The 22,279-nt window shown below is 39.7% G+C and overlaps 2 protein-coding genes across 2 annotated transcripts; both read right to left on the reverse strand.

The window, feature by feature from the left end:
• Nucleotides 1-8,456: 8,456 nt before the first annotated feature.
• Nucleotides 8,457-11,900, reverse strand: LOC134623765 (myelin-oligodendrocyte glycoprotein-like). The gene is made up of 6 exons (XM_063468785.1): nucleotides 11,810-11,900; nucleotides 10,363-10,431; nucleotides 9,004-9,381; nucleotides 8,821-8,913; nucleotides 8,634-8,729; nucleotides 8,457-8,551 (listed from the first exon to the last, which is right to left on the reverse strand). Exons 1-6 carry the CDS (start codon nucleotides 11,898-11,900, stop codon nucleotides 8,517-8,519), a joined length of 762 nt encoding a protein of 253 aa, XP_063324855.1. The 3' UTR covers nucleotides 8,457-8,516.
• Nucleotides 11,901-12,847: 947 nt separating this feature from the next.
• LOC134624666 (myelin-oligodendrocyte glycoprotein-like) lies at nucleotides 12,848-17,009 on the reverse strand. Its single transcript, XM_063469693.1, has 4 exons — nucleotides 16,918-17,009; nucleotides 14,307-14,684; nucleotides 14,117-14,194; nucleotides 12,848-14,020 (listed from the first exon to the last, which is right to left on the reverse strand). The coding sequence occupies exons 1-4, from the start codon at nucleotides 16,997-16,999 to the stop codon at nucleotides 13,953-13,955; spliced, it is 606 nt and encodes a 201-aa protein (XP_063325763.1). The 5' UTR covers nucleotides 17,000-17,009; the 3' UTR covers nucleotides 12,848-13,952.
• Between the last annotated feature and the right edge of the window lie 5,270 nt (nucleotides 17,010-22,279).

Here is a 22,279-nt window from a genome sequence, read left to right on the forward strand (position 1 = left end):
CAAATAATGGCGAAGTCAATATGCCAAAACAAACAAAGAAAACAAACAAACAAAGAAAACAATATGTTGGCTGTAAATTGCTAATGCTACCCAGTCATATACAAAGTGTTAAGGCCAATATGTGACCCGCCTCCCACTGTGACAAAAAACTTCAATACAAGAGCAGTGAATTTAGGCCAAATGTGTATTTCTATTACAAACTAACCACAGCTTGTCCAGCTTAATTCAGCTTTTATATAAATAAATATGTTTACATAAATATGTAACTGCTTTATGCACCGTACAAACAGTATAAATAGTTCCTGTTATTACTGTGCCTAACCTGCAGTATGTCCCAAACCCACCAGGGGGAGCTGGTGGAGCAGAGCTGAAAATGAACACTGTGGTCTTTGCATGTGAACTTCCCTCATGTGCAGCAGGTGCTGCCGGCTCTGTTCTCTGTGCAAGAGTCGCACTGCCTTTACTTTCACTGATGAGATGAGCCTGCAGCAGGAGTTGATTTATCTTTGACCTGTAAACACTGTCCAAATGAACATCCCCACAGAAGCCTGCGTCCACATTGAGTGCCTCCCAAGCAGGTTGATTCAATGCAGAGAGGTCTATTAACACATAGTGAGTGAGAAAGGTGACTGGAAAGGAAAAACTCAATGCATCATGGGAATCCCTGGCAGCCTACGTCTATTGCAGCATAACTAAGGGAGGATTCAGGGTCACCTTGTAGAGCCCTAAATATATACTTTAGCAAAAAGGAAAGTTTTAAGCCTAATCTTGAAAGTAGAGATAGTGTCTGTCTCCTGAATCCAAACTGGAAGCTGGTTGTGGATACTGCATTATCCTTTCTTTGTGATTTATTATGTTTAAGTTGTTTGTTGCTGGTTTTTAGTTGGTTTCTTGTCTGTTTGGGAGCTGACACAGTATCAATGGAGATGTGGTATGGCGGGGGGGGGTCTTGGGATCAAACCTGTTGCTGCTGGGATATTGCTCAACGTCACATTCTTTGTGGGATACCAAAATATGGAGATGGAGAAGTCCATCCTACTGCTGCTTCATCTATCTCCACTCCAGTCTCATCTTCAGATGAGTCAGAGTTGGACTCCTGTTGGTCTGGTTCTACCTCTGATTCCTTTTCCATGTCATTCTCAGAGTACACAGAGGAGGATGAGGAGCCATTTTCACACCCAGAGTGCATGAGATATACATCCAAGGGCTCATGCTTATGGTTTCCATACATCATGCTTTTTGTTCCATCAAAGCCTGATGATGTTTGTACAAATGTTTCAGCTCAGTTTCTTTTCTACCTACCAAAGTTTTCCCACTGATTAAAATGTTATCCAAGTGTGAGTGTGCAAGTTGGAACAAGACAAGGACACAAGACAAAGGGGGCACACACAAGTCCAAAACATAAAAGAAGAGTTCACAGAGTTGGCCAGAAATGGGACAAGATCTAGGGCCAGTGACAGAGGCCTCTGCCCCGAGATGTGAGGGCTGGCCAGGAGGCTAGCACTGGAGACCCTCAAATGGCTTGACTGGACACCAGCACACCTCAGGCAATATGACCGATGGCGGGACAATTCTCAGCGTGGCTTAGGAGTGTGGTGGCAGGAAGAAGGCAAGTGACTGGTGGGGGCGGCGACAAACCAGAGCTTCAAGCAAAGGAGGGCGACTGTCAAGCCAAGAGGCTTGAGTATGAGGCTGGGGTGGTGAGGATGATGAGCTGGGAGGGACAAAAGAGGATGGTGAGTTGAGAGTCTGCTGTGAAGATTAACTTTAATGCTTCATGAACTATTATCATCAACTTCTTTTAAGCAATACATCTAGACTGTCATAGCTGGTTTTGGGTCCCTTCATCCTCTCGATGTTTCTGTTAAAAGAAGTTAAATAATGAGTCAGTCTGAGGGCACAAGAAGCAACAACATGTTTGTGTTTGTTTAGTTCCTACTTTTTGTTTCTGAACAAGGCGATGGGAAAAATATGCCGCAAAAGCAGCAACTGATATTAAGGCCATGAAAGCGATGCCCACAAAGACCCTGGACCGACCTACTGATGTAGAAATAAACAAGGTCAAAACAAACACAGAGTTTAGAAAAAAATTAACTTAAACTTAAAATAGAAACGATGCAGAGAACAGTTGGAGTTGGAGTGTTTTCTCACCGTTTCTCTGAGTCACATCTTGAGGATCAGGAGTTTGGAGGTTTCTAGGAAGCAGCAGCATCTCTATCGTCGAGGTTTCAGAGAAATTTGGATCTAAGAGATACATAGACACATAGTCTGTTTTTAAAATGAGACTGAAACCTTGAAAATGGTTTAAAAAAAAAAAACCCAAAACAAATCTTCTCACCGACTACAAGTTCAACAACAGCAGCTTTCACTCTGCTCTCCAGCTTGGGGATGAAACATCTGTATCTGCCGTTGTCTTCCTCCGACACGTTCAGGATCTTCAGTGAAATGTTCCCGTGTTTCATGTCGTCCATGAACAGCTCCGTCCTCCTGAAGTACGAGGCCATCTTCATGTCGGGGACCTCCTTCCTGTCCCTGTACAGGTGAACGTACTCCACTCGGCTCAGCCGGTCCGACGGGTCGGGCTTCAGGTCGGGTTTGGACCACTCCACCGTCAGACCCTGGACATCGAACGTGGGCTCCAGGTAGCACGGCAGGATGACATCATCACCCGGAGCGGCGATGATTGGAAGATTTGAACCAATCACCACAACCTCAACTGGAAACAGACAGAAAATTAAACCCAGTGAACTCCCACAGACCCTCATGACTAGAAATGTGTTTCTATAAAACATTTCAATGTGTTTCTATAAAACATTTCTAGTCACACTGAACACTCAGAGTGAATTTAGCTACAAGTCAGAGTTTTGAGGCGCACACACACATAAACCTGATAATCTATTTAAAGGAAATGCAGACGAGCCTCAGTTTACTAATGTTCACAAATCAGAGACGTTCAGCTGATTATCAGACGAGACAAAGAAAGCAAAAGGCACTGAAAGCAATGACATGGAGTATTTTGTGCTAATTAATCAGATTCAGATTTCTGATGGAGTCATCATGACTTCTTTTCATTGCTTCGTGTCACAGTGACAGTCTTTGAATTACCCAGAGTTTAAGAAGGTCATGAGATGAAGCAGCAGCATGTTGATAACTAGATCAGCAGGACGTGGTTTTACACCAAACCAACAAACAGCAGAAGATCTGCTTTCTGTCAGTTCTTCACAATGACTGATAATGTGGAGGATGTGTTTCTGTAACTATATAACGAACCCTACATTCACATGTTGCTCAGCAATAATTGCCTGTGATATCTGCAGAGACATGAAGTCTAGAAACTAGACTCAGCTGCTTATTTCCAAGATGGATCCACATATTTGGTCTGACTCAGATTTTGACACCGGACGCCTTTCCTGCAGACACATCAGTTAAAAATGTATGTATGGATCAGATTAGAGAGCAGAAGTTCCTGTGAGTCACTCACACATGGCATTGTTAGCTGCTGAATCATGACCAGAGCATCTGATTAGTTTGGTTAGTCTTATAAAACGAGTTATTAAAGTCAAAGCTCCTCATTTGATTTACAATCAAATCAGCTTGAACCACACTGTAGAGCATGTTTCACGTACAGTCAGAGCTCTCTTACTATAGTACACTAATGCTGTGTTGTTCTACTTCATGCTGGGCTCAGTGACTCTGCCTCAGATAACCTGTAACAGAACAGTGATTAAAAATAACAATGAGTGTTAGTAAAACCTTCAGTGCTCCACCCAACCTTTAAACCCAACTCTAATCATCTAACTGTTTTTACTCCACCCTTCACATCCTCCTCATACACCCTCTAAATGAAGTCGTTTCCCCTCAATGATGATAGAAAGCCAGCTCGGGATTTTTTTTAAGTACAATACAGACTTCATCCTGTATGCCTATGTTAGTCAGAAACAAACACGCTCTATTATATTTTTTAAACATAATTTTGTTTTTGGTTTAATTCTGCTGCATTAACAGAAGCAGCAGTCTGGCAAGTTCACACACACAGTCAACCTGCTCAGGCATGTCCGTTATAAAAAACCTCTACAAACGGGAAAAAGCCGCAAATCACCGGGGCGAACCTGCCTGAATCGTCTCGTTTAAACTTCTTTCCGTGTCAGTAAGTCACCGATAACTGTCATCACTCACAGCGACACAGAGAAGAAAACACAGCTGTGAGCTGACAGTAACGTTTACCTCCAACCAGAGTCCACACGCTGAAAGCCGAGCACAGGATAAAAGTCCACAGCGAGGCAGAGAGTGGGCTGTACACAGACATGGCAGATAGAGCACGGACTGAGTGAGTCAGGTCTGTTTCTGCCTCCTGCTCGGTGAAAGCGAGACTGGCTTTAAATTCCCGCCTCGCATCACTCGTCTGTGATTGGTTGAATACAGCACACTATTTAACTTAGCTGACGTGCTCCGCTGCTAAAGGCTGAGGTTGAACATATTTCTGTCATTCACAGTGTGTTTGCGATTTAACAGGTGGTCAGGCTAAGTGGTGATATTTGTTTGCGCTCTTAATATATGAATAAATAAATAAATAAATCTTACAATTCATCTTGTCTATCAGTAAACTCACTGCGCTCATGATCGCAGATAAACATGTTTTTGACTCTAGTAATTTAACGCCAGAATTTTTAAATCAGTAACTCCAAACGTGAAACATCGAGAAACATCTGGAAACACCTGGAGCCTTGACCCGTAACGGTCGTTTGCAAACAACATGATCACCAGATCAGCTGTTCATTGTTGTTAACAATAATTACTCATTACTATAGAAAAGCTTGGAGCACGGAAATGTTAGAAGAAAAACATGATCTATAACAAACAATAATATTTAACTGTAACTCGATGAAGGGGAAAAAATAAAGTTTCTAAAGTCTTCAAAAACTCCCATAAATCCCCGCGGTTAGCCCCGTGATTATATTTAGATTCAGCTGGCAGATAAAACAGGTGTTTGTCACAAGCTTCATAACTTTGATGACTCAGAACATTGATGCTGACTCGTGCTGCAGAAGGAGAAGACATAGCAAACAAAATAAAAATATAAAACTAAACAAAAATACTGCTGTGCCTCTTATGATACTGAAAGACAAAATACTGCTGTATTTGCTTTGGTCATCTGTTTGTCTGCCATGATTGTTCCCTCAGCGCTCTGACCCCTCTGAAAATACTGTGTTGATTATATTTTATTTTTTTTTACTATAATTTAATCTTTAATCTCACTGTCTTTGGATTCATTTTGAATCTGAAAGTCCCTCTGAACGTCTCCGCTGATGTGTTGGCCCTTCTTCTGTGAAATGATTTAAATCATCTGAATATGTGACGTGTTTCACTGCGCTATGGTTAGCTAAAAAAACTTTAACAGATCCTGATATGAAGTCAGATCTTCTGACCTCAGCATGTCTTTTTATCGGTGTAACGTTATGAGTGTGCAGGCAGGCTCTGGATTTACCCACACCTACATGTCTAGACACAAGCAAATTTGAAGGCATGTTATTTGTAAGTCACTGATTCTTAAAGTAAAAGTTACTTTTTTACTTCTATTTTTTTACTTTAAGACTTTTTTGGTGGAGGGATTAACCACAACTCCCATGATGCATTGCATCCATTTGAGACCCTGTGTGGGTCTTACTATGCGAACACTTAATACGGGTTCACAAACAAATCAGCTAAGTTCAAGAAGTCACTGCAAATCGTCTGTAACCTGAATAATGATCATTAACTCTCAACTCTTCACGGTCTTCATGATGGTGACGATGAAGAGTTCTGAGCAACGCTGCGTGATCCTCGAACGTTTGGTATCGACTCAATACTGATTAACTACAGAGCCAGTATTGCCAACACCAGTACCAATACTTTCAAATTATAAAGTCAGCTCATGTGTAGCTTCCTCCAGTTGAAAAACGGACACAATGCGTTCTTGATTTTTACTGCATTTACTGGACACAAGTGGCACCAACCATACCATTTGAACTGTACAAACAACATAGAATGATCAGTTTTCACAATAAGTTGTTATCATAGAGAATAAACAATAAAGCATATTATTCAACAGCATAAAAAACATTCACAATTAGACCTTTACAAAATGTTAACATATTACACGTGACTAACATAAACTTGACAGTTCTGTCACAAACAAACATCAAATTTTTTTACTAACATATAAAACACAAATTGCAAACCTCATTGGCCGCATGAACTTGAAGGGGTTAATTAAAACACATCTTGCAGCGCACACTACTGCCGACTGTGGCGTGTAAATGAAAATATTGTCAACCCCAAACAACAGACTGAACATTGGTTCCACCCTGGACACATTCTGTAAAACCTTTAAATGTGTGTTTTTAAACCAACAATGTATACATTAAATATGATGTGTTAAAAAGAAAGTATTTTAATGTATTTATTGTAACTTACACCCATGAAACTATCTTAAACTGCATAACTGCTGCTGACGGCAGTCACAAGGGGAGAGCAGTGTGTCATCATCTATCTATCGTCTATGAGATGAACCATCAGCAGTTCTGAACACATTTTAATGACCACTAAATCACTGTGACTTGTACTTTTTGTATAAATATACTTTTTTTTCTGAGTGTAGTCTTTTGTTTGTTTTTTGTTTTTTTTTCAACCGTCTCCCTGTGTGTGTTTATTTGTGTCCATGCTCCCAGATGTTTTGGGTCGCCAGATCGTGATCCTGCAAGTGTTCCTGCGCTGGAGGCAGCCACACCTGCCACTCGTCATCAGCGCCTTATTTAAGAGTCTGGCTGAGCTCCAGTCAGTGCCGGATTCTTCCTTCTGACTTGTCAGTACAGCCGTGGTCTGCTATTTTAGAAAACCCTCGCTAAAGGAAGCATAGCCTAGTCATCAATGTCTTTTGTCTTCACTAGCTATTGGTAGGAGTTGTTTTCACTATTCACTTTTCACGGACACTTGCACTGTGTGGGATTCAGGGAGGAAGTGCCACGTCACCCCAGTGCCTGGAACTTGTAAACAGTGATTCATCGTGCACTTTATAAATAAATTTACTGTTCACGATAAGAGTCCTGCATTCGGGTCCTACTTCTCGCCTGCAACTCCATGGTCTGCCACCACAGTCTCTGACAAATTCAGTGACATACAGGACTGAGGACTCGAGTCTGCACCTGTGTAAAGTGAAAAAACAAAAACAGAGTCCTGGACATGGCGGTGGCTATAAGAGTTATTATAGTTTTGCATTTTCTGACTATTTTTTAATTTTATTTTAGTTAACAAAAATGTAACTTTTTTTGATTTTTATATGTAGTTTTAGTTTTTATTTTAGAGGGTTAAGACTGTTTTTGTATGAGGCCCAGAAAGCTAGTTTGTGAGAAGGAGCAAGATGAGGACTACCAGACCTGGCAAATTAAATCCAGGTAGCTCCTCACGTGCATGTTTCCCATCAAACTGTCAGAAACATGAGACTAATGAAAGCTTCATCATACATGACATTAATTGAGACATAAAGGAGTAAGAGGGAACAGTGTGTATGTGTATAATGCAGTAAGAGATGACTGAATCAGACTGAACTAAGAATAATACAACTCTGTAGTGCATTTTAATATCTGTGAAACACAAAATAATTCACAAAAATACAAACTTTCATCTAATCAAACAGTTTGAAAACTTCATAAAATGCCAACAGGAAACAACACACAGAAATGATAAATAAATAAATCAATATGAGGCATGGAATAATTTATTTATAACGCAGTTTAAAAACAAAGTTTACAAAGAGCAGGAAGAAGGTGATTTTAAACATTAAAGACAAATAAAAGAAACACGTTAAAGTTCATAAAAAATAAAAATAAGAACGAGTCTCTCCACTCTTGGTCAAGTTTAAGCATGCTTCACGTCAGCGAGGTAAACTGAATTTCTATACCAAATAAAGCTTTTTTAAGTTGACCTCAGAGAAAGACGGCAAGCTCCCAGTTAGTCAGAAATATAGTGTAAAATTAAAGTGTAAAATTAAATAATCAGCTCAAGTTTTTCATAGTCAGTTATTTACAAATAAATACTTGTTATTCATCCATGACTCCTACATAATGCTTGTCCAATGTGTTATTATCAGATATTTACTGCTTTGCAAACTTCATAAAGTACAAACAAACAAAGGAAACAAAACGAACACATACAAAATAGAAAACTTTTTAAGTAAATACTTTCCTCAGCAGAGGTTTGTGTTCTCACAGTGCTTCTTGTTATTTATGAAAATAATAACTTACATGTAACATCTTTCACTTATTTACTGTGTAGATACTGTGTAGCATTCACTCTGTGTTTTATCTGATAGTTGTAAAACACTTTTGTAAAAGTGACCTTATGATGATCTCAGTGCTGCTGGGCCCTGTGGCTGCTGGTTTGAATCCCCAACCAAATTGTCAGGATCCAGGAAAGCTAAACCTCCAACGCTCTCCGCTCCATTAACACCAACGAACCTTTGGGCAAAGCACTAGTAATTGTTATGACTTTGGATCCCCTGGTCCTCTGAATGCTTCTGTTAAAAGAAGTTGAATAATGAGTCAGTCTGACGGCACAAGAAGCAGCGACATGTTTGTGTTTGTTTGTTTCTGACGTACCTTTTGTGTGATGGCGAGAGAAATAAGCAGCAAGTGCAGCGACTACAAGTAAAGAAACGATGATGATGGAGATCAGCACAGCGACCCTGGACCGACCTGCTGAGGTGAAAAAAGGTCACCAAAAATGGACCAAAAAACTCACCAAAACAGAAATGATGCAGAGATAAATCTGGATTTTTTTTCTCACCGTTTCTCTGAGTTGTGTCCTGAGGATCTGGAGTTTGGAAGTTTCTGGGATGCAGTGGGGTCTCTGTCGATGAGATTTTCCCATAGTTTGGGTCTAAAAGACACAAAAAAACATAAGGGTCATAAATTGTTCATAAAAATGTCAGTTTGGAACCACAAACATCGCCAAAACAAATCTTCTCACCGACTACAAGTTCAACAACAGCAGCTTTCACTCGGCTCTGCAGCTTGGGGATGAAGCATCTGTATCTGCCGTTGTCTTCCTCCGACACGTTCAGGATCTTCAGTGAAATGTTCCCGTGTTTCATGTCGTCCATGAACAGCTCCGTCCTCCTGAAGTACGAGGCCATCTTCATGTCGGGGACCTCCTTCCTGTCCCTGTACAGGTGAACGTACTCCACTCGGCTCAGCCGGTCCGACGGGTCGGGCTTCAGGTCGGGTTTGGACCACTCCACCGTCAGACCCTGGACATCGAACGTGGGCGCCAGGTGGCACGGCAGGATGACATCATTACCCGGAGCAGCAATGACTGGAAGATTTGAACCGATCACCAGAACCTCACCTGGAAACAGACAGAAAATTAATTCTCTTGATCTCCTACAGAATTTCCACAAATCTTCAGTGTATAACTCTGTAAAGTTACACACCAAAGACCTAAGATCTTGAACAGCCCCATGAGTGTTTCCGCTGTTATTCCAGAAATGTTTGTTACTGAGATCAAATTATTAAAGAAAGAACTCCTCCTCAGTATACTGGTAAACAGGACAGAGATCTCAATATCAATATGTGAATTTAGAGTAGAATAAATTAAGCTGAATGCACCAGGTTTAAATGGAGGCATATCTGTGCTGGTTTAGACACACGCAGTGTCAGGGATTTAAAGTTTTGATCATGGGAAACAGTCTGGTCAGTAACTGCTTTAATCTAATCCTGAACAGCTTCCTCTGTGAGTAATCTCTGTAAATAAGTGACATCATCATGAGATCATCAGACAGACAGTAAAATGCTGGGTTCCTGTGGATACCTGCTGATCCAGAACAATTAAATTACAGTAATCAGACACAGGAAGCAGACAAAAAAACTAAATCCACAGAGTCTTTTGACCAAAGTCTTCTGAATTAAGTTGTTAAAGCCAAAACTAGCTCATCTGTGGAAAACCTTGATGGACGCATATGTGGGCTAAACATACTGGAACATAGTGTTTATTTGGTCCCTCACTTTAATTTCCAGCTGTTTAAATTTTTAAAAATGGTGTGACTATGAGCTTAAGCTATATTATTTACATTTTAACTTGATTACCTGTAGCCATCTGTATTGTTTGATTCTTGTCAATGTATGATGTGGTTTCTGGTGTTTGTGTGGAAACAACAACGCAAATATTCAGTATCCCATTAGGTTTGTGTGACGTTGTTTTAATTCAGTCCTTGTTTGCTGAAATTACTTTTTTCCCCCATAAGGCCATGATTTCTTAAATAAATTCAATGTAATTTAAGTGAATTAAAGTAAATTCAGTGTATTAAGTTCGACAGTGTGGAGACGTTACCGAGTTGGCTGCTGAAGACTTCTGGACTTCTAGAAAGACTTCCTGTACCATCGCGGGATGTCGGAATAACTGGAAAAAGAAATTCACAACTTCAGAAGACATCATGAGAAGATGGAGAAGATTTTATTATACGAGCTGCTGACATCATACACAAAAACATGAAGCCTGAAAATGAATATGTTTAAAAACAAACAAACAAAAAACATATGGAAATGAGTTAATATAATGTTTTTTTGGCCTTATATTCGGTAATGTTTTATTAAATTGTGATGTTTAATGCTTTCTATATAGATTCGTTAGAAATATTCACAAAATAATTCATTGACCCTGATAACAGGTCAGATAAAATAAAAAATATATATAAAAACACAAACACAAAAATCCTTATATAATTTAATTTATTTTATGTCTAGTCACCCGTGATAAGCTAACTGGATGTGTTGTGGGGTTTTCCCAGAAATGACTCAATGATAGAATCAGGATTGAAAATAGCAAAGTCATGATTACCAAACAATAAATGAGGTTATGACATATGTAAATTAAAAACTCAGTAGAATATTCTTAGAAAGATCAAATGTGTGTAGCACACAAATCGAGCACCCCTTCCCTGCCAAGGTGAACACATCTGCTCAGAACAAACAAAGCAGGAGAGCCATAAAAAGCTACAAGTTAATCTCGACTTTCTTCTGTTGTCTGATTTTGTACAGTTGGTTCAGGGAGTTTACCTCATAAAACAGTGGAGTAGGACAGTAATTTAAAATTTAACGCAGAATGGAAACTTTAAACTGAAAGCCTGACTAAAAATATTTACAATAATAACTGAAAAATAAATAAAATAAAAGACTTTCACGTGACTGAATTTGATTGGACAAATCAGTCACGTGATCAGGCCTTACAACTGCGCCGAAATGGCGGCTCCTTTCAAACCTTTTCGTACATTTTTCAAAAACAGACTCGCGAAATGAGCAAATGAAAACATTTGAGGCGAGAAACAAAGTTTGAATTGTGTCATTACGTGATATCAACAGAGACTACATTTAATGTTTTCTAGCGAGTTTCCACACCGGACATGTTTCCTTATTTCGTTCTTGTTGCTAGGCAGCAGTGTGGCGCATGTGTTTTGTTTACGCTGTGAGAAACAGGTGTGCCGTGTCTGACGTAAATAGGCATGTCAAACCTTTACGCATCTTTAGAATGCTCAGTGGATCATCGCCTTTATCCGATAAATAAATACATAATACTCTTATCAACGCTCAAATTGGAAGAAACCGCTTCACACAGGGCAGAACCTGCCTGACAATCACCACAATTTAACATTATTTTACGTCTCAAAAGTAATTAACTGATGTCATTACTCACAGTGACACACAACAAAGCTGAACTGTTAAAAGGGAATTCGGCTTGTTTATTGCTTGAAAATGTGAATGAAATGTAGCTGTGAGTTTACCTTGAACGGGAGTCCAGACGAGCAAAGCTGAGTACAGGATGAAAGTCCACAGTGAGGATGAGTCTCCACCCAGCGAGCTGTACACAGACATGGCTCGTAGTTATTCTTTGAATGAATAACCCGAATCATCGTGGACCGTTCAAGTAGGCTACTTCTTTAGCCCCGCCCGTCTCTCTCTCTCTCTTTTACTTCTTAGTCATTTGTGTCAAAAAAAATTTCCAGACCTGCGACTAGAAACATCTGGAAACACCTGGAGAAAACGCCACCAGCCAACACAGCCATGAGCTGGAACACCCTTTCACCCAGTTATGTAGGTCTTACTAAACAAAAACAATAAAGTCCATCACTGAGCTATAAAAAGGTGTTGTTCTCGATCACTTTGAACTACAGACATATTTACACAATAAATATACCCCCCTGCCCTGATCCTTTGGCTCTTCTGGGTATTTCTGTTTGCAACACTATCACTCCAGGACACTTAGGCTGACCTTAGGAGTCATTTTCAACTGTATCAGATTGCTTTGCACAAAGATTTCCCTTTTTATAGATATTGTTGGAAGTCCAGCTTCCAAAAAAATATGGAATTTTAATTATCAGCAGAGGTTTCAAAAAACCTTGAAAGATAAAGGATAAAGGTCAGTCTTTCATGTTTTGGACAGAGAAGACAGGTGGTTTCACCTGACACCTCTACTGATAATGACCCTCACCTTGGTGAGTCATATGATCATTACTGGGTCAACAACCTTCTTAAGAGACAGCTCCCACAAGAGATTAAATACCTGGGATTCTTCACCATTGGATTTTAGAACCAAAGAAGCTTCTCAATCAGAGGGAAAACATCTTTGAAAAACTTAAAGAAATACAGTATTTTTTTATTGCCTCAGTTCACAAAACTTTTGCTTTTCTAATCTAATTTCATTTGTTTTAATTAACTTACAGTTTTTTGCTTCTATCTAACATAATACATTTTTCTGAAACCTGTTGACAAAAAAAAATATTAATTGAAGTCAACAGTTAATTTTTTGAGTGTAGAAAATTATCAAATAAAAGGAACAATTTTACAGCTGCAGCAGAAACTGTGATTGGAGGTTTGGTATGCATGGCTTTTGCATGTGCACTCTGAATCTTATGGCTTATTTCTATCCATCCTTATCAGGGTCGGGAGGGAGCCCATCCCAGCTACCATAGGGCGAGAAACGGAGTGCACCCGTGACAGATCTCCAGTCTGTTGCGGGCAAATAGAGAAAGACATAGAAAAATTCACACTCACATTGCCTATGAGCAATGTAGAATCTCCACTTAATGTTTGGACTATGGAAGGAGGCCATGGTACCTAGAGAGAAACCTTTCAATTTCCTTTAATGCTTTGATCTGTAACGGATGCTGGAAAAAAAATGAAAATATTTAAACACAAAACAGTCTTGGTGTTTGGGGATGATTTGTTTCAGTCTAGTTAGCAATGATCAGGGGGGATTTTAACCCTTTAATTTGTCCATCAGAGATGCTTTGAGGTCTCACTGGAGATTTAAGTTTTCTTTAAATACTCAGGTATAACATTTAAATAAGTTCACACAGTGAGACTAAATAAATATTCATTAAACATGCTGACAGTGAGGCAGAGGAGTGTTTCTTCTCCAGGCTGAACTTCACAGTTTTGTATTGAAGGAGGAAATCCATCAGTTTTACTGCTTGATGTTTCCAAGCAGATCCTCCAGAGTCTGACAGCAGCCACTCTGACTGAAGACTTCTTTAAGAAATATTTCCTGTTTAGATCCTCTGATCTTCCACTCTGTGTTTTCTTGTATGACACTTTCTTTGTGTGAAAATGAGCTTGATAGATAAACTGGACGTGGTCTTGAGCTGGGGTCAAAGTTCAAATTAGGCTCACTTCCTGTTATAGAAGATGATCTTGGTGCTGCTGGGCCCAAGTGTCTCCCGGTGGCTGTTGGTTTGAATCCAACCTGACTGAAGATCCAGTAAAAATAAAAAGTGTTTTTCTCATTTGCCTCTGGCTGTTTCTGATTTTTTTAAAAAAAGTTGAAAAGATTTTTTTTTTAATCCAATTAAGTCTGATGGCAAGAATCGACATTATTTGTGTTTGTTTGTTTCTTACTTTTAATGTCTAAAAAATGCACTAATAGAATTATGCAAAGAAAGCAGCGACAGCAGCAACGGACATGAAGGCGATGGACAATGATGACCACAGAGACCCTGGTGATGTCAATAAAGGAAAAAAGGTCATCATAAATGCACAAAAATGTCACAGAAACAGAAATAATGAGGAGAAGAGTTGGATTGCTATCTCACCGTTTCTTGGAGTTTTGTCCTGAGGATCTTGCGTTTGGAGCGACGTCTCTGTCAGAGAGGTTTTAATGTGGTTTGGATCTAAAAGTCACGAAAAAAATAAAATAAAATGAAACTGAAGGTTTGTAATGGTATAGAAAAAACACACAAAACTGTTTGGAACCACAAACATCGCCAAAACAAATCTTCTCACCGACTACAAGTTCAACAACAGCAGCTTTCACTCTGCTCTGCAGCTTGGGGATGAAACATCTGTATCTGCCGTTGTCTTCCTCCGACACGTTCAGGATCTTCAGTGAAATGTTCCCGTGTTTCATGTCGTCCATGAACAGCTCCGTCCTCCTGAAGTACGAGGCCATCTTCATGTCGGGGACCTCCTTCCTGTCCCTGTACAGGTGAACGTACTCCACTCGGCTCAGCCGGTCTGACGGGTCGGGCTTCAGGTCGGGTTTGGACCACTCCACCGTCAGACCCTGGACATCGAACGTGGGCGCCAGGTGACACGGCAGGATGACATCATCACCAGGAGCGGCGATGATTGGAAGATTTGAACCAATCACCAGAACCTCACCTGGAAACAGACAGAAAATTAATTCTCTTGAACTCCTACAGAACTTCCACAGATCCTCAGATCGTCAGTGTATAACTCTACAAAGTTACACACTGAAGACCTGAACATCATGAACAGGCCCATGAGTCTTTGTGGCATTACTGCAGAGGTGTTTCTAGGACTAAATTAATAAATGAAACAAGTCCTCCTCAATATGTTTCCAAAAACAACAGAGAACTCATGGGAGACTTGTGAGGGTGTGATGAACACAGACCTTCAGAAATTCAATGACATTTGGAGATTTTAAATAACTATTACTGAAATAAATAATAATACATTTGAGGGTTGAGCTGAAAAACCTTCTAGAAACAGACAGTCAGCTTCAAAGACATCCTGAACGATGCTTTAGTTATCCAGGTCATGATGGCCATCAGGACAAGATCTGGACTTATTTTCTGTTTTTAACTTCCTGAAGATGTTTCACCTTAAAACCTTGTTTAGTTCTAATAAGTGATGCCGAGTCAGTAGAGCCTGGGACCTGGGTAAACCTCAGTTCAGAGTTCACATGGGCTGAGGTTGTGTAGAAACCTCAGCTCATGTGTCCATAAGGACCCATATGATCACAGGGTGACAGTGACATTGCACATCATAAGTCACAACACCACTGAAGGTTCAATATGTGGGACTCTGTCAGCTTTTATACGTGAAGAAACTGGAATACAAGGTCAATAAAGTCAGGTTCTGCCATTTCTATCTATGAAAGACTTCAAGAAAATAAATTTCTCTGACCCATAACACTCACTATACATTTGAGAGATTTCAGACATAAACAATGAGTATTTCTTAGTTTTAGTGATTCCTCTTTAGAGAGACGGACCTTTAGGGATTAACCATGCAAATAAACTGGTCGAGTTTCGGAGTTCTGTCAATTTCGTTGAACTTCTATTCTTTATCATCATTTCAAAAACAAAAGCATCCATCAAGTTTTTGAAGGAAGGCCTAAGTAACAAAACTGGTTTAACAAATGAAAAACGTTGGATTACCTTCTTCAAAACTGTTCAACACTGCGGCTTTAATTTGATTAATTTGTTAATTAAATGCTCGTGATAACCCTCCCAGGCCAGAGACATGTCAACCGTTAGACATGACAAGGAAAAGCAAAGGGTTTTTTGTTTGTTTCAGCTCCAGTTTGAACAGAATCACCTTTGTCTTCTTTCATTTCTTCAGTCTTTGGGGTACTAAGAGTTACAAGACGAGATGAAGAAACAGCAAGAAGCAGAGAGCGTTTAAACTAAAAAACAGAGCTGTTTTCACATTTAACTCATAACGTGTCTTTGTGGAGGATGTGTAGCACAGCAGGGTAGAAGCCTAACCGATTAACACAAATGGATGTGTGCGTATATCAGGCAATAACTGATTATTGGTGGTTATTCAAACATGATCTACATGGCAGATAAACAGCAAAGTCACCAAAATCATCAGAGCTGCTTATATTTGGAAAGTCCAAATGTCAGCTAAGCATTTAAAACAAATGAATTGTTATTACCGGGATGTAAAATGTCACGACGTCCTTTTGTTCAGTCACATCAATTCTGAGCTGATTAACTGACGACATACTTTACAACAATTCTCCGTGACTCACTGACTGACTCATTGTGGGACGGATACGTATTGAAGCCCGTTTCCACTAAAAAAAAAACCCAAAACGAAAAAAACAAAAAAAACAACCCAAAAACCAAGTATCCAAAATTGAAATTTCGAGTTACTTTTCTCAACATTTCGAGAAAATAACTCGAGTTATGGATCCTTTTTTTCTTTCTTTAGTGGTGGTAACGGGCTTCCACAGATATGGGATGGGTGGATGGGTACGGCCAGATGCGGTGTCTAAGTCTCCCTTTTTTTTCAGCGGACGATTTTAACGTTTACCGGGAGATCTCCACACCTGTCAGATGCTGGTGCCAAACAGCAAAGTATAGCACGTGTCTTCTGTTACACTTTAAACACGCGGCCCTGCAGTATTAACAGAGACACCAGTCTAACACGTTCACACTCACACTTTGAGCCTGTTCAGTGTTGTCCGTTATAATTAATCCTCTATGAGCGCTTAAACGGGGGAAAGCCGCTCATCGCAAAGGAGAGCCTGCTTAAATCATCTCGTTGAAACTTCTTTCAAAGTAAGTCACTGATAACTGTCATCACTCACAGCGACACGGAGAAGAAGAACACACAGCTGTGAGCTGACAGTAACGTTTACCTCCAGCCAGAGTCCACACGCTGAAAGCCGAGCACAGAATAGAAGTCCACAGCGAGCCAGAGAGTGGGCTGTACACAGACATGGTGCACAGAACACGGAGTCCGTGGATTAATTAATCAAATCTGAGGTTGGCTGTGCTCCTGCCTAGATCTCACTGGATGTATGAATGAATGACCTGTCAGTCTTCAAATATCCAAATACGGTAATGTTTTCTCTAAGCTGCGCGCGTGCGCAATTGCTCACTGCTGCCACGGTCTCTGCGCACAGAAAATCTGCGTTGCGCAAAAATAAATAAATAAAATAAATCTAACCTGAATTGAAATTAATATTAAAACTTTAACAATTCTGTTTTGCAGTGTTAGTCGGTGACTGGCTGCTCCCGTATGGGATTAGAACGATGCCACCTTATCCCATAGTCCAGCCAATAATGCGATGGTTGAGATGTGAGAGATTTGCACGTTTAGCGCAAATCTTGTGTAGTTAGTGTGTAGTGTAGTCAATAGTTTTGTTGTGTGTGTCAGAACAATGAGGCGACTACTGAATAGGAGTTACAAGAGAGATACATCTCGATTCCCAAAAAATTGACAGAAATCTATGAAATAGGATTGACCTGATCAAAATGAATATACTTCCACTACTGCTTTTCCTTTTTCAATCTATACCGGTACACATACCAGCCAAACAATTTGCGTTATGGAACAGAATGATTTCGGGATTTATATGGAAGGGCCATAAACCCAGAGTTAGATATATAACATTGCAACTACCTAAGGAATATGGTGGACTTTCCCTCCCAAACTTAGAAAGCTATTTTAAAGCAGCACAATTAAGATACTTAATTTATTGGTGTGATCCGTCGTATGAAGCAAAATGGAAATATTTAGATGTGACACAATTAAAATTACCACTACAGACAATATTATGAGATAAAAAATTATATTTGGAACAGAAAAATAATTTAAACGAATGGACTAAAACTCCTTTAAAGATATGGTTTGATGAATGCAAAAGTCTTAAATCAGGAGCTGCATTAAACAACTCAGATGGGTCACACATGATAAGGAATTTATCCCTGCACAAATAGAGAGACGTTAGACAACTTGGTTAACAAGGGGGATTGGGCCATTTTGCTCATTGTTAGGAAAAGAAGGATTACATAGGTTTGAAAAATTAAGAGACATCTATGGTTTGGAAAACCAAGATTTTCAGATATCTCCAAGTCAGGTCCTATTTCAATAGTAATATAAAAACTACAGAAGAACATAGTGAAGGCCTAGTCCCCCTTATAAAAGAAGCTTATAAAGGTCAGATTAAAAACAAATTGATTGCTAAACTTTATCGGAATCTACAATCACTTAAGGATCAATCAACCAATTATATTAAAATTAAATGGGAGACGGAGGCTAAAATCAACATATCAGAGGACAGTTGGTTAAATATATGTAGAACACAGATGTAAACTACTAGTTCGGGTTATTGGAGGGAATTCACGTGGAAAAATTTTATTAGGTTTTTTATAACACCCAAAATAAAATACAAACAAAAAGGTCAACCGACAGATGGATAGAAACTGTGGGGAAAATATGGCAGATCATTTTCATATATTTTGGAAATGCCTAATAATCCAACCATACTGGAGTGAAGTAGTCGAATCAATTTACTTGGTGACTGATCTCAAATTAAATTTGGATTTCTGTACTGTGTATTTGGGCGATACCCCATCAGCAGCCTCCTTAAGGGACAAATATTTGATAAACATCTTGTTGGGAGCATATTGTGATAAAGTTCATTATTTCCTGTAATGTACTGATAAACATTAGACTTTCATATATTTTAGATTCATTACACACAACTGAAGTAGTTCAAGCCTTTCATTGTTTTAATATTGATGATTTTGGCATACATAACTCATGAAAACCCAAAATTCCTATCTCAAAAAATTAGCATATTTCATCCGACCAATAAAAGAAAAGTGTTTTTAATACAAAAAAAGTCAACCTTCAAATAATTATGTTCAGTTATGCACTCAATACTTGGTCGGGAATCCTTTTGCAGAAATGACTGCTTCAATGCGGCGTGGCATGGAGGCAATCAGCCTGTGGCACTGCTGAGGTGTTATGGAGGCCCAGGATGCTTCGATAGCGGCCTTAAGCTCATCCAGAGTGTTGGGTCTTGCGTCTCTCAACTTTCTCTTCACAATATCCCACAGATTCTCTATGGGGTTCAGGTCAGGAGAGTTGGCAGGCCAATTGAGCACAGTAATACCATGGTCAGTAAACCATTTACCAGTGGTTTTGGCACTGTGAGCAGGTGCCAGGTCGTGCTGAAAAATGAAATCTTCATCTCCATAAAGCTTTTCAGCAGATGGAAGCATGAAGTGCTCCAAACTCTCCTGATAGCTAGCTGCATTGACCCTGCCCTTGATAAAACACAGTGGACCAACACCGGCAGCTGACATGGCACCCCAGACCATCACTGACTGTGGGTACTTGACACTGGACTTCAGGCATTTTGGCATTTCCCTCTCCCCAGTCTTCCTCCAGACTCTGGCACCTTGATTTCCGAATGACATGCAAAAGTTGCTTTCATCCGAAAAAAGTACTTTGGACCACTGAGCAACAGTCCAGTGCTGCTTCTCTGTAGCCCAGGTCAGGCGCTTCTGTTTCTGGTTCAAAAGTGGCTTGACCTGGGGAATGCGGCACCTGTAGCCCATTTCCTGCACACGCCTGTACACGGTGGCTCTGGATGTTTCTACTCCAGACTCAGTCCACTGCTTCCGCAGGTCCCCCAAGGTCTGGAATCGGTTCTTCTCCTCAATCTTCCTCAGGGTCCGGTCACCTCTTCTCTTTGTGCAGCGTTTTCTGCCACACTTTTTCCTTCCCACAGACTTCCCACTGAGGTGCCTTGATACAGCACTCTGGGAACAGCCTATTCGTTAAGGAATGTCTTTCTGTGTCTTACCCTCTTGCTTGAGGGTGTCAATGATGGCCTTCTGGACAGCAGACAGGTCGGCAGTCTTAGCCATGATTGCGGTTTTGAGTAATGAACCAGGCTGGGAGTTTTTAAAAGCCTCAGGAATTGTTTGCAGGTGTTTAGAGTTAATTCGTTGATTCAGATGATTAGGTTAATAGCTCGTTTAGAGAACCTTTTCATGATATGCTAATTTTTTGAGATAGGAATTTTGGGTTTTCATGAGTTATGTATGCCAAAATCATCAATATTAAAACAATGAAAGGCTTGAACTACTTCAGTTGTGTGTAATGAATCTAAAATATATGAAATTCTAATGTTTATCAGTACATTACAGGAAATAATGAACTTTATCACAATATGCTAATTTTTTGAGAAGGACCTGTAGAACGGAAAAACTTTTTTTTTTTAACTTTAAAATGGACCAATTTCATAAAAACTGGTGGAAGTGGGAGAGATTTGTTGAAGGTGGTAATGTGGGATGATGGGTGGTGGGTTATATAACCAGAGCTTAGCTAAGTATTTTCACACAGCTACTGGAAGAAGGAAGGCCTGCTAAGGACGTGGTCACTGTTTTTAGAAGGCAGCTCATAAAAGAGACTGGAAATACACTGTAAACCCAGATTTTGTTTCTAGTTAAACTTCTGAGTGATCATTACTTATACTGTTATGTTTTGTAAAAACCTGCTATCATTACTAAACAACATTAGTTAATTGTACTTTTTAGCTGAAATAGTAAGTGCCACTAATCCGGTTTAGTAGAATTAACTTGGTGTGTTTAGTTTTATAACAAAGGGGAGGGGCCTAATTCAAAACTTCACTGGGCGCCCCACAAGGCCTCTGCAACGGATTCAACGCGGACTCTGCGGGAGGGAAGAAAGCAGACTGTTGCCGACATTTTCTCAGCAGCATTGAACGCCTTGAACGGTTAGTATGTAAAATAAGTAGTATAAATATCTTTGTTGGAACATGCAACACCAAAAAGCTTGGAGGTATTTTTTGACGCTGTCACTTACTGTACGGTTTAAACTTGGTGCATATCGGTAATATATAGGCTACTTATTGCTAGCTAGAGTCCATCTATTATTGTCAGCAGAATAATAAAGTTAGATTTAGTCAGTTTAATTTGTCAACCACAATTACTTTGATATATAGGGTAACATAAGTTTATATTTGCTGAATCAACGATTTAGAACACTATGATGACCCAGGTCAGAAACTCAGAACACGATGTCTTAGAGAAATGATTAACATTAAAAAAATGTAACAACGTTAAAAAACAACATTGTTAGACAAACTTTCTTGTGGCCTTCTGAAGTGTTCTTTAATTTTTCACAACTCTGCTTGGCTTGTTATCAACTTTTACACATACTGCCACCTTTCATTTTTAACATAAAAGGTCTTAAAAAGACTAACTAACCTGTAGGAACTCTGTTCTCGTTCTCCCTCACTCTCTCTTACCTATTTACGTGCCAGTTTTATGGTAACACATATATTTTGGTTCTATTACTTTTTTGTGTTATACAGCAATATTATTTTGGTCTGATAGTTTTCTTGTTTTATGTTTTACAGATCCTTGTGTTGTGAAGATGCTGTGGAAGTGTAAGTATTGTGAGTTTATGTGTGAGAAAAGGGGTTACCTTTTAAAACATTACCGGTTAAAACACGGAAACTATGGAAGAACAGCCCCATTTCCCTGCTTACACCAAGAATGTGTGTGCACATTCAACTCCATGAATGCACTCAAGGTTCACTTAGCAAAGATCCACCAAAAAACCCAGGTTCCACAGCCAATATATACTGCACAAGTAACCTTTCAGTGTCAGTCATGTGACTTTTCTGCACCCTGCACAGAAGCAGTCTTCCTCACTCACTTGCGCAGTACACATTTGAAGGTAAATCACAGAGTCCAGTGTCCATTTAATGGCTGCAACTTTCACACCAGTGTGTATTCTACATTTAATGCACACAGAAGTAAAGAGCACAGAACACTCGACTGGAGGATGTTCAGGCCGGAAATTGTTGCTGGTAATGTAACTAATGAAATGGCACAAGAATATCACGAGCCTCCCAATGACACCTCCGAATCGGAAGACAATGAGGACTCTACCAATGAAGATCTTCATGATTTAGAAAAACAGCTGGAGCACAATCTTGCTGCTCTTTTTTTAAAGATGCAAACAGTGCTACACATTCCAGAAAATACAGTACAAGAAGTTATAAAACAGCTGCTACAGATTTGTGAACTAGCCCAGCCACTGCTGCATAATGCAGTCAAGGAAATTCTCAAACCACATACAAATGTGGAAGATTCTGTTGTGGAAGAATTAGTAAGGGCTGCTGAAAAGGGTAATGTAATGATGAAATTCTGTGGCAAGAATGGCCCCTTATC

The sequence above is a fragment of the Pelmatolapia mariae genome, linkage group LG3_W, assembly GCF_036321145.2.
Source record: "Pelmatolapia mariae isolate MD_Pm_ZW linkage group LG3_W, Pm_UMD_F_2, whole genome shotgun sequence".
Lineage (NCBI taxonomy): Eukaryota > Metazoa > Chordata > Actinopteri > Cichliformes > Cichlidae > Pelmatolapia > Pelmatolapia mariae.

What these genes read in the sequence shown, in the direction of transcription:
- LOC134623765 (XM_063468785.1), bottom strand. Translation starts at nt 11,900, where the DNA reads ATGTCTGTGTACAGCTCGCTGGGTGGAGACTCATCCTCACTGTGGACT. An exon ending in AGTCTTCAGCAGCCAACTCG is followed by an intron (nt 9,382 to 10,362) that starts GTAACGTCTCCA and finishes GTCTGTTTCCAG; the next exon opens with GTGAGGTTCTGGTGATCGGT. An exon ending in TGTTGTTGAACTTGTAGTCG is followed by an intron (nt 8,914 to 9,003) that starts GTGAGAAGATTT and finishes TGTGTCTTTTAG; the next exon opens with ACCCAAACTATGGGAAAATC.
- LOC134624666 (XM_063469693.1), bottom strand. Translation starts at nt 16,999, where the DNA reads ATGTCTGTGTACAGCCCACTCTCTGGCTCGCTGTGGACTTCTATTCTG. An exon ending in TGTTGTTGAACTTGTAGTCG is followed by an intron (nt 14,195 to 14,306) that starts GTGAGAAGATTT and finishes CGTGACTTTTAG; the next exon opens with ATCCAAACCACATTAAAACC. An exon ending in GGACAAAACTCCAAGAAACG is followed by an intron (nt 14,021 to 14,116) that starts GTGAGATAGCAA and finishes TGACATCACCAG; the next exon opens with GGTCTCTGTGGTCATCATTG.